This window comes from Canis lupus, chromosome 29, assembly GCF_003254725.2.
Source record: "Canis lupus dingo isolate Sandy chromosome 29, ASM325472v2, whole genome shotgun sequence".
NCBI classification, from domain to species: domain Eukaryota; kingdom Metazoa; phylum Chordata; class Mammalia; order Carnivora; family Canidae; genus Canis; species Canis lupus.
Genome location: NC_064271.1, coordinates 13,289,421 through 13,301,816, shown reverse-complemented (window position 1 = coordinate 13,301,816; position 12,396 = coordinate 13,289,421). Strand labels below are relative to the sequence as shown.

Genomic DNA, 12,396 nt, shown 5'->3' with positions numbered 1-12,396 from the left:
CTTCTGCCTGTCTCGCCTCTCATTCTCTCCCTGTCTCTCAAATAAATTAATTAAATCTTAAAAAAAAGGAAAGATTGAGTTTCCTATGGTCACATGGCCTGTGACTTAATTTTTCCTTGATATTAGAATGAAGGGACATTCAAGATGCATCCCTTTCCCAATTTTACCAGAATAAATACATAACATAATGGGGAAAATGTTATTAAAAACAGTAGTCATAAAAAAAACAGTAGTCATCTTTTACTTCAATGTACATTTTTATTCATACTTGAAAAGAATAGTCTATTTTACTGCTAACTTATTGTAAATGTACCCAGAATCAAAGGGTCTATAGAGACATAAAAAATGTATGTAGTTTCTATTAAATAACACTTTCTGGTCACTTTAGAATATGAGTATAATATACAGGTATTATATGCACAAAAATGTAAAAAGGAATTGTGAAAACAAGTCTTGTTACCAGTTTATATAAGAAAAAAGACATTCATTTTTCACAGGCTACCAATGTCATCTAGGATTGGTTCCTAACAGGATTCAACTTTTTCAGTTAATTCACCTGGTAGCTCAAAAAGCTGTAGAAAAGAAGTTAATTTACAGTGAAGTCACCACACAGTGTTGGGGGCAGTAGAAATTCATATTGGTACAAAATATCATTCAAGATTTTTACATTAAGTTGCAGTGTCAAGATTGAGACACATCTAGGTTGGCAAGCCATCTAAGAATTGTTCAAGACAGAAACTTCTTTTTTTTAATGACTTCTGCTGGTAAAAATGTTAAAGGTTAAAAATATGTAGAAATAGGAGGTGCAATGTCCTGTCTTCCTGTTTTCTTAACCAGCAGGTCCTGGCCTTTGAAATAGAAGGAAAAGCTTTAGGTACTTCCAATTGTTTTCCACAAGATGGCAGAGTTGGAATTTCAAATGTGAGAGCAAACTTTCTACCATTGGTCACAGCAACAAAGAGACATTCTTATCAATTAAATACTGCTACTGTGCTTTCAATGGTAGTAGTGTAGTAGTAGTAGTAGTAGTAGTAGTAGTAGTAGTAGTAGTAGTCGTAGTAGTAGTAGCAGCAGCAGCAGTAGTTGTAGTAAAATAATAATGACATCTAGTTAGAAACAATAGTTAAGAAAGAGCCATGTGTTGCATAATCTAATTATGCATGGGGACGGCATTTAGCATTGCTTTTGCTCTTTTAGTGACTTCCCTTACCTGTCTGGCCTGGTTTTTATTTAAACACTGACCCATCGAATAAGCCCCTAGGGCACCACTCTCAGATCACCCCAGATGTAACAAGAAAATGTCTGTGGATCTCACTTAAGCAAATAGTGACCACAATTGCTGTTGATAGCTAGGAGCTGTAGACTTGCTACCTTTCATAGAAATCCAGAGGTCCTTCAACTTTGCTTCGGTTTGTGGGACATGAGTGCCTGCAGTTCTGGCATTTGTTATTCAGGTCCTGAGCCATAAGAGGCTCATTTTGTCAATGTGTTCTTTCATAAAGTCACAACAAAAAATATGGTACATGCTTGCCTAAATGAACGAGGACCATCTACGGCCTAGTGAGATCTCAAGATCATAGAGTGAATAGATGTCCCTTCCAGAACCTGGACCCAAGGAAAGCAATTTACTGACCACCTGTAAGCTATTTGGATTTCTTCTGTAAACTTCTCAAGGCAAAGATGTGTATTTGATTTATTGGTGATTCCCAGCTTCCTACACAAAGTAGGTGCTCACTAAGTATTTTTTTGAAACACAGGGAGAGAGAGAGGAAGGTTGTGAATGGGTTCTCCTTCCTCTTGCAATTGCTGGGACTTTCGATTCAGAAGAAGGAAAGCCCCAGCATCTCCCATGAGGGCCCTTCTGTGCCGAGCCCTAGCGGGCATTGATTTAGGACTGTGTGGTTAATACACCTCTTGACAACTGGATTGTAAGCTGCTAGCTGGAAAACTCTCCGTTATGATTTTATGTGCCAGTGGCTAGTGCCTGCACACCTCACATATAGAAAGTGATCAGCTGGGGTGATGTGAAAGAAAGAAGCAGCAGCCATAGGTTGCCATCAGTGGGTACTGGCACGTGGGGCAGAGTGAAGGAGGTCATCTCATCCTGTCTTACCCACGTAGCTGGTGTACCCGATGCTAGTATGGCAACAACCTGCAGAGAAACTTCAAGACCAGTGGTAGCTTTTGAGTCCTGTCAGTTCTACACACCAAAGAGCAGATCGGAATTATCCAAGAAAGAAGAAGAAACTACACACCCCAGTTTGATATATGCTGCCACTATCAAAGAGAGATTTCCTATTTTGGAATGCTGATAGGCCAAGAACGCACCAGGAAGCAAGTTTGTTTTGATGAATGTGGGCAGGAGAACTACTTCCCATGGAAAAAGGGGTGCCACATTCACGCTTTCTTCAAAGACTTCCTTTTTCTCTGAAATATCCCAGGACGTTGAGATCTTTGCAACTGAAAAAGAAATCAAGGCCTTCTACCAGAAGAAATAATTCGGCAACTGTAAGGTGGAGGAAAATTTATCAAAGGGGAACATTCCAGAGAGCTAATACCAAGGCCCACAATCTTGAAAATCTATTCTTTTTTTTTTTCCCACCAGAGATGTCTTCTTACTAGCACATGGCTCCTACATAGGACATTCAGGGAATGTCTTTGGTATGACAGTTATTTTAACCGTTTTAATACCCAAGCATCTTAATTTTAAGCATTTGAATCATGAGTTTTCTAAAGTGAAATTTACATACCTAATTATTAGAAAAGACTGTATTGACCACCAAGGCCAGCATATAATGTGCAGGTCAGGCAGGGCACAGCAGTGCCAGGTGTCAAGGGCTCCTACTCAAACTGTAGACACTGGAGATTCATATGATTATCTGAAAACTTTTGCAGGAGATGACAGTAAATTGTCATACTTAAATAAAAGTGAATAATATAATTTTAGGACAGATGAAAGTATCTTGAGTAAGGCATTCCCGTTCCTAATTCCCAATAAATATTTTTATTGATAAGATAAAAATATCATATGGATCATTGTATGAATAAAAAGCTGCTCCCTGAAGCAATGCAATGTCAACAGTCCACAGACTCTGCTAAGTGTATTCATTCTCACCTTCAATATCCCCAGACAACTGTGCTATAGATTTTTATATTAGTGTTCTGTGTCTGTTCTTTGAGACAGAGTATATTATATGACTTTCACTACTTCTGCTTATTTTATACATAGCTCCCTTTGTAATTTTAGGCTTACAATTCAGTTGTCGAAATGTGGTCGAAAACTAGGACTTTAAGGTAATTAGACTTGTGTGTAAATTAGGAGTAACTAGGATTTAAATAAATGCTTTTTTTTCTACAGAAAAAAAAAAACGCAGGAGTTGTAGAATGTGGATTTTACAACATTTACAGGGATAGAAAGCTTTTTCATTTGTTTCTCGGTTCTCTGTTCTGTTGTGGATAGATGAGGTTGCCTGTTGGCAGAGTTCTTGTCACATAAAGGGAGTCTTAGAAAAATTTGAAAGGTAAGCACAACTGAGAAGCCAGTTTTTTTTTTTTTTTTTTTTCTGTCTCTTTACCTACAATGGCAGAAATTCCTTAGTGTGTTCAGATGGGAGGTCTCAGTGGGAGTTCTCACCTATACGTTTCTGCCACAGGATAAGAAATAACTTTGTTATTCTGAGGCAGGCATTTTGCTTTAGGAACTGAATTGGAAATTAATACTTTTCACTTTGGATTTTCTCCCTAAGGACTTAAAAGTATTTTGAAGTGTTAACACCCAAATTCCCTTTGAGTCAGGCAGGACGAAATTGAAATATCTATGTCTTTAAATGAGAACACGACCTAGTCTTGCTACAGTTACCATGCGGGCTAATAGTACTCTGTGCTGCTAGCATTTATCACATGGCATCTTAGATTTGCAGGAAAACTTTAATGAAAACTCTCCATTTTTTTAAGGGGTAGTAATTATCATGCAGCCCCATATTTATACCTATGAAAATGTGAAACTCAGGCAGAATAAAATCAAGGAGGGCTGATGGCCATGGGCCCTGAAACAAATGAAGAAAGAATAAAACAGGATCTGGGGTTGGCCTTTTCAACCCTCCCTCCAAACTTCCTTCTTGACAAAGATTAATGGGACCAATGTGACTCAAGCTCAGAGACTTTAGAGCAAAGCCTGGGAGCATAAAAAAAAAAAAAAAAAAATTTACAAAGGGCCAGGAAATTTCGATTTTTGGATGAACTTTAGATATTTGTGTTCTGTAACCGATAGCCTTCCTCTGTGATATTTTAAAAATCCAAAGATCAATTAATTGATTTTTTAAAAAAATTCACTACACTAAACAAGTGGTTTAAAAATAATGAATAAAATGGAATTAATGAGCTTTGCCTGGCTTATAAAAACAACGTAAGTATGCCACACGAATTGTCCTAAATTTCATTCTCTAAAGTTATTGAACTTGGTGCTCCATACATTATATTTTGCCTAAAAATGTCTTGCGCAGGAAACTCTTTTTTTACTTAGAGTGATGGCAAAAGTGAAGAGCCACAGAAGAACCTAAATAAATATTTAGGGTTAAATATTTAACTAACTAATGTAAATTATTGGGTTAATTGTGACAGTTAATAATGGGTTAATAAATGGGTTAAATGTGACAGTTTATAATTATAAAAACACTAGACAGTATAAAGAGAAGGCTCACAGCACAAGGCAAGTTCTGCTGAAGGAATGGGAAGGCTGATTAACAGTCACACTTATAATACTCTATTTGTATCATCATTATCTGAATGCAATAGGAATAATCACCATGACTAGGCTCTTGGTTTCATATTACATAGGGGACCCAAGTAAACTATTTTGTAAAACTGCATTCAATGTCTGCTATTTGAGGTTTGAAATAGATTTAAGAAGCCAGCAGAGAAAGAGAGCAATTCTCTTGTAAGAATGAGGCTTAAAAGAAGTGAAACTATGTGAGGCAGTTAAAAAGCAACTTCAAGCAATTATTTGCAAAATCACTTCCTCATGAACAAAAGTCTTTAGAAGACACTGACACCAGTGGTTTTGCTGGATGACCAAAAATCATGAGAAGACTTGATAAGGTCAGATGTTTAAACCATAAGTAAAGAAAGGAGAAGGCCGGAAATACTGCGCTGTTCTGTTTTTTGGGAAGCAATCAGCAGTGATCTGAGATCTGGGATTTTTTGTTTGTCCTGAGAAGACAAAATGGCAAGATGAAAGCCAATCAGCGGGGGACTTTCTGATGCTCAGATCCAAGCAGAGGGAAGGTGGTGGGGGAGGAGCCAACAGCAGGTGTCTTCCTCAGCTGTCCTGAGCCCTGAAGACAAGGTGAAAAAAATCATCAGACTGCAATCAACAGCCCATGCCTAGTTAGTCAGGACCTGTGACAGCTGGAGTCCACCAACGAGAGAGTAAAGAAGGCTGGGCTGAGAGCTTGCATAGCAGACCCAAAGGGACATGGGACAAGCCACTGCAGCTATCAGCCTGTCTCCTCATCTGTAAACTGAGCAAAGGAGTCACTGGGGTCCTTCTATTCTACAACTGGATCCTGCACCAGGCATCTTGTTTCTTGCTCTAGGCATCTTATTTCTTTTAACGTTCAATCCTTAAAATGACCTTATGTTATTTGTTGTTAAGGGATTTGGGTCACATGGCACATTTTAGCAAAGTGATTGTTTAGAAAAGGATACACTCGGGTGTTCAAGTTTGTGGGTGGATGCGGGTGTACAATGTGCCTAACTCAACTAATCCCTCAATCATTAGTGATGGCTGCCAATTTGCAGTCACTGGATATTAGGAGAATATAACACTTTTCAGTGAGTGAAATCACCTCGTAGTATTAATAAATAGTATGAAGGTTTCTCTGTCTCTGTTTTTCTGTCTCTTTCTGCCCCTACCCCCACCCAGCCTAGGAGAGATGTTTGATAAAATGTAATTACAAAATTTTTATGATTTCCCTCAATTGTAGTTTCTCTTAGAGTAAAAGACTATCAAGTAGTTTAAAATACTCATTCCACGGTAGCCAATATGTTCTTGAAAAACAGATGAAGGGAAAACACAGGCCTAACTTTTACTGAGAGAAAATAACAAGAAAAGGATTATATACTTTCCATCTATATATCCTGCCCCACCTTCCTAAGCATCAATGTCCACACAAATTTGTTGAATTGAATAAAAAGAAAATAATGACACTGCTAATCAATTAGAAGAAAAGATGCTGCTAAAATAAAGTAGTTGAAGAGTTATAACCATAGGAGAAAAAATTTATTTTTGTAGCACAATACTGAGGACCAAGCAAAACATCAGATTGGCTCTTGAATTTTAAATTTAATTTCCAGGAAAGGAAAGCTAAAATTTAATTTCCAGGAAAGGAAAGCTTCACAACTCTGAAGAATTGTGGGAAACATAGAAGGATCTTGGGTCATAGATTTATTTATTTTTTCTTTCTAGGAAGAAAGGTAGAAAGATGAGGTAGAAATTCTCATTTCAAGAGTCAATGATTATTTTCTCACAGAATTGATGTATTTTTTCAATTATGTATTATAGTTAAATGAAAACATTATTCTAAAAAATCATGCAAACTAATATGAATTGTATGGCAGAGACTGCTAAACATTCTTCAATACATATTTCCCTTCCTTAATAAGAAAGAAGCCCCTAAATTTAGATGGGTACTAGGCTACCAAGATTAAAGACTATAATTCCCAGCTTTCCTTGCAGTTAAATTTAGGGTGGACCAAGTTTTAGCTAATGGGATGTAAGCAGAAGTAGTATGTACAGCTTCTGAGACATGTCCTTAAATGAAAGAAGCACCTTTCTCTGTCCCTTTTTTCTTTTTGGCTGGAATACAAAAGCAATGGCTGGCACTTTGGCAGCCATCTTGAATTGTGTTAGAGCTTGAGAATGGCAGGACACATAATGAAAAAGAAGAAAGAACCTGGGTCCTCATCTCTAGGGAATCCAAGTCCAGCTCTTTGCTATTTCTAGAATTTTGAAATATGAAGAGGTCTAGACCTCCATCTTGTTTAAGCCACTGTTCATTCGTTCTTTCTCTTTCTTTCCTTCTTTCTTTCTTTCTTTCTTTCTTTCTTTCTTTCTTTCTTTCTTTCTTTTCTTTTCTTTCTTTCTCTCTTCTGTAGGTAAATCTAATCCTAACTATTATAGACTGACAAGTTTACCTGCCAAAGCAAGTTCTATGAGAATAGCTAGAAAGATCATTGGTTTCTTCCAACTGTTTAAAACAAAGCAAAACAAAACAAAAACCTAACTCTGGAGAGGAAAGAAAAAGCATGCCCTTGACAGAAAATGGTTCCATGTTTTTAGTCAAAGAAAGGAGCACAAGAACTCTAAGTGAAGGACTGACATCTCCACATTCAAATTAGGTAGACTTTCAATTTTGGATTCTTCCTTCTTTCCTTTCTCCCTCCCTTTCTTTTCCCCTTTCCTACGTCTCTTTTCTCTCTCCTACCTCATTTCTTTTTCTTCTTTTTACTTAATTTAACTCTCAAGTTCAAACCAAAGCATATTTTAGATTCTTTGAATATTTCATAGTTTTAAAATGTTTAGCATTTAACATGATTCTTGTCTTTTATATGCTTGCAGGCCCAAGGAAAATGATTAGTTTTTCATCTGACACCAAATTTTTCTAGAAATATTGATACTTAAGAAAGCTTATCCACTTTCTAGAAATGGCTCCCTGCCTCTCCCCCTTCCCCCCACCTTAGTCCTCAATAAAGAAATTAAGCTTCTTTAGGATGAAAAGAGAGAAGCTGCCTACAAATTTTAAAATTTTTGAGAATTTTGTTTTTTGGAGAATTCTTTATTAATAAATACTTTCCTCTAACAATTAAAATATACCTGCCCCAATTCTGCATTGTACATTATGCAGTCATACGAGCAGTGGTTTCTTTTTTCAGTTCTACTTTTGGACATAACATTCTTAGGTTGTGGGCCTGTTTATCATGAATATTTCAGCAGGTTTAACAGACACTTTCACAAACCTATCCGGCAAAGGTTACAGATGACTCCTAAATGGGAAGGAAACAAGAGAAACAGACATTCAAGGTTTCTAAGTTTAAAAAGATCAATTATTTGTATTTTTTCCTGCTTAATTCAGTTATCCCCTGAAAGCAGCTCCTACCTTGAGCTAAAATGTCAAGTTAGAACATTTGAATTCTAATCAACTGTAAAAGTTCTCCTAGTTACATACTAAGGTGACTCAGAAAGGAGAAGCCAAAATATTCACTCCCTACTGAGTCCACATTTTGGGATAGTATAAATTTTTAAATTAGGTCTAAAACGAAGATGTTTATTTTCGGCAAGCTTCCTTTCTAATTTACGAAGATTGAAAAGTGCAATTTTGGTTTTTATTTGCTTCTCAATTTAGCAGAGTCACGATGGTTTTCCTCAGCTTTGCAACGCACATTTTAGCTGGTGTTCTAGGGAACACAAATTCTTCTCAATCATGAGTGTCCCATTCATTAAGTGAGACAAATGACAGCCTTGCTCTATTTTGTTAGATCCAGCCTCTTGAAGCTGGCTACCTTCCTTAGTGAGGTCTATAGGAAATAGCAGCACTTATTTTGCTGAAGGAAAGAGAGAAAGAAGTCAATATTTTGCTAGGGCAAGGTGTCAAGTTATCTTCAAGAAAAGTAAGTCAAAAGCCTCCGAGTTTTCAAGTGATAGGAACTTAAGTTTTTGTTTTAGGGACACATACCCTCACGTTATAGGGCAGGTTAAAGGTTTAAGATACTTGAGGATATATTAGCTTAGAGCTTTTCCTAAGAGATGTTTGAGATTTGTCTGACGTAGATGGTTCTATGCCTCAAGATGTATTCTGTCTCCTGGGAATTCTCTAACAGGCTACATGCTCTTTAACTCCTCTTTTGCAGTCATGAAATATAGCTGGAAGCTGAAACGAATAGAAGGAAGGCTGGAAAGCATCCCAGGTGCCTGTGGACACACAATGCCAGCAAAAGGATAAGTCATGGACACGATAGAAGATACAGCCTGGGGTAGGGTTCACCAAGGTTTTATATGACACAATACCAAGATTGTTCAAAGAAGAAGAAGAAAAAAAAAACATTGGTTTTAACTCTCCCCTTCTGCATTCCAGTCAGCACTAGGGGCTAATGGGCAGTGGACATCCTATCTTTAGCTTTGCCAGGTCCACTCTTGAACCTAGAGCTGCACCATCTCTCAGGCTGCTGAGACTCCGGCAAATGAGTGCATGCTCAGGGACACATTCATGTTCCCTTACTCTGGACACATGTTGCATATGGAGATGCCAAGATTTGGCACGAATGGAGAACATACTGAACAGGTCTGTTGAAAGCCCCACTGCATAATGCACAGTGCTGGATGGATCTCCTACAACAGGAGGCAAAAACTGCAAGAACTGGAGGCACTCCCTCCTAAGGAGCAGTGACCATGACAGCAGTGTGTGCAAAGACCCAGATCAAGGATGACTGCTGAGTGTTACTGTAAAGCTCAGCACTTTTCATCCCTTTGTCATAGGGGAGCAGGACCTCTAAGGGGCAGCCAGGAGAGGGGTGAGGTAGGGAGAAGAAAAGTGGGAAGGAGAGGAGATCGATCTAAGCTGTCTCTGATGAAAGGTAAATTCTCTGGAACTCTAGAATGATCATTATGGATTGCTGGGATCCCATATTAAGCAGTTACCTATATTGAAAATCTATAGAAAAATCACTAGTGTAATGATCTCCTCCTCAAATCTGTCACTGGCAGTTACACAAGGTCTAGGACTCTCCAGTGCATCTTAGCAGTATGTACACATTTACACCAAGATAATACAGCAAGAAAAGTTAGTATGGTGCTACTTTGTGAAATGTTAACTGCGTTTTGTTTGTGCGCATGTGTGTATGTGTGTGGGGGGGCAATGAAATGACAAATTAAAATACTCATGTATTGGTTTTATTCTAGTCTTACTGGCTTTCTGTTTTTGATATTCTATTAGCTTCATCCATAATAATAATATGTATTAACCTTGAAATATAAATGTTATTTTAAAATTAGGAAATGAAATTTTTTAGTATTCATTATTTCTAATTATTTGAACATGGCAATTTTTTTTCAAGCTACTTTTTAGAAAACTTAGAAGAGTTTGGTGTTTTCATAACACTTGGCTGTACAGCAAGAGCTCCAGACAGGGTCCAACTTGTTCTGATATTACGATAATAACTGCCTCTTTCAATTGGTGGAATGCTTCACAGTCGACTGGATACATTTTACATTTTACCTGATTCTCACCTTTCTCTTGGGAGGGATTATAGTTCTGCCTTACAGATGAGTAAAATTCCAAGGCCAAGATGTCCAGCACTGTCAAAAGCCACAGTGGTGGGCCTGGGACACAAACCCTACCATTTGCCCTTTAATTCTCTTTCCTTTGGCCATAGCTCTTGCCACTCTGTATACACACAGGACTCTGGACAAGTCCACCAAATCCCCTAGGTTTCAGATCCCTCAACTGCGCAATGGTGGCTTGGATTTGACCATCTATGAGCTTCCCTATGAACTCCTCTTCTTTTGAATTTGGGTTTTTTCAGTAGAATGAAAAATGATGGGTTTCAGTGTGCATCACCGGACTGAGGGGGCACAATCGAAAGGCTAGGGACTAAAATGAGCCACTAGAATGTCCACGGTGGTTGTCATGAATTGGGAGGAACCAGGGCAGACTTTGTTGTATTAGTTCTGATTCTTCAGAGTCTCATAAAATATACGGACTCCAAAAAAAAAAAATCTCTATACACATAAAAATTTTGCATATGAAAAAAAATTTTGCATATGACTTTCGATAATTTACAGATTGACTTCTTAGAGATGCATGGGCCAAACTAACAACTTTTGGATTATATAGGCACATGTACACAATATCGTGGCCAATGGGTGGGCCTCATGTTGGTTGCTGTACAAAGTGAGCAAGACTTATTTTGATATAGGAAATAGTAATTGAAATATATGAAAGGAAAAACTATAATGTTTTTCCCATGGAAAATTATGTTTCCGATATTACTTTCTTGGTTATTGGGATGGGGCAGGAGAAAGAAAAATTGATGTAAAACAAATATAAATATCTTTTTAAGAAGAATTTATAGAAAATTCAATGCCATTTTAAAGCTCCTTTTGGATATCTTTTTTTTTTTTCAAATTTTTATTTAAATTCTAGTTAGTACTCCTTTTGGATATCTAAGAGCAATATCCCTGACTGCAGAATTGCAGTTGTGATTTCTGTCTCCCCATCCCACATCTGTATGTTTTGATCAGATGCCAATGTCAGAATTGGGATAAAGAATTGAAAATATGAACATCAGAGATACCTATGTACCCTCCAAAAGAGGAAAGGTGTCCTACTAATCATGTTACTTTGCCATGCCCCCTTGATATATACTTTTCAGAATACAGGAAGAACAAGATAATGCGCATGAATGTGAAAATTTAGACTGACATAATGTTATTCTGCATTTTGGAAAGTTGAAAACAAAAGACTCCATGTTTTGTCCTGTGGTGTTGAAACAATGACCCATGGTCAGTCTGAAAGTCAGATCTGTGGTCCATTTGTCAGCTGTCACAGCATCTACCTCACTTTGAGTAGTCCCCTGTAACGTCTGTGAATGCAAACTCCATCAGGCATAGGATAACCGCAGTGGTCAGCAACATTGACTGAACACTTCAATACAAAACCCAGTATTTCTCTTAGAATTGACTGTAGAAGGTTTTCATGACATTTTTTCATTTTGCATGCCTCACATTAAATTTGTTAAAAAATGAAAAACCGATTTTTAAAAATAATTTACAAGTATTCATATAAGAAGAAAATGACTTAAAAAATACCCACCCAATCACCTACAACTCATCTAGCGCACAATGCTAATAATACATAGGCTGTGACCAAAGAACTCCATGATTTGTGGGGAAGTAGGGAGGCGCAGGCCGTCCTCTGGGAGGAAGTGAAACGTGTCAATGTGGAGACATGCTCTCAGTGGTGCTTTGCTTCCTAAGTCAAGTTCAGCAGCCAAGTTTCAGAGTCAGCGCCGTTACTTATTTCGACCTAAAACAGAAAACATGAATTGCTTTAAAAAACTTCAAAATTGAAAACTGAATTTCCTTTCTATTCATCCAGGCTTTTCAAAATGCAAAATAGTTTCTGGGTGCTCCTCATGCAGTCCGTGCCTATGACTGTATCAATAAGAAGGCCAAAAAAAAGCCCCCACTCTTCAGATAGGGCGTGCAATCAGGTAAAAAAATCATAATATAGGATTGCTTTCCTGGGAGAGAAGTGTCAACCCTATAGCAATTGAGGAATGATGTAAAGGTATGGCTTCTGATTGTCTTGAGATAAAGATGATAGGGTAGTATTATGTCTC

The 12,396-nt window shown here is 37.6% G+C and overlaps 1 protein-coding gene across 3 annotated transcripts in view; it reads right to left on the bottom strand.

The window, feature by feature from the left end:
- Nucleotides 1-238: 238 nt before the first annotated feature.
- Nucleotides 239-12,396, bottom strand: part of NKAIN3 (sodium/potassium transporting ATPase interacting 3) — a 612,786-nt gene continuing 600,628 nt past the window's right edge. For 2 of the 3 annotated variants that reach the window (XM_025477827.3, XM_025477828.3), the window contains one exon: nucleotides 239-12,080. In XM_025477827.3, coding sequence (XP_025333612.1) covers nucleotides 12,071-12,080 — 10 coding nt within the window. In that variant the 3' untranslated portion in view covers nucleotides 239-12,070. The remainder of the gene's footprint in view (nucleotides 12,081-12,396) is intronic. The other variant, XR_003147623.3, reaches the window with a different exon arrangement.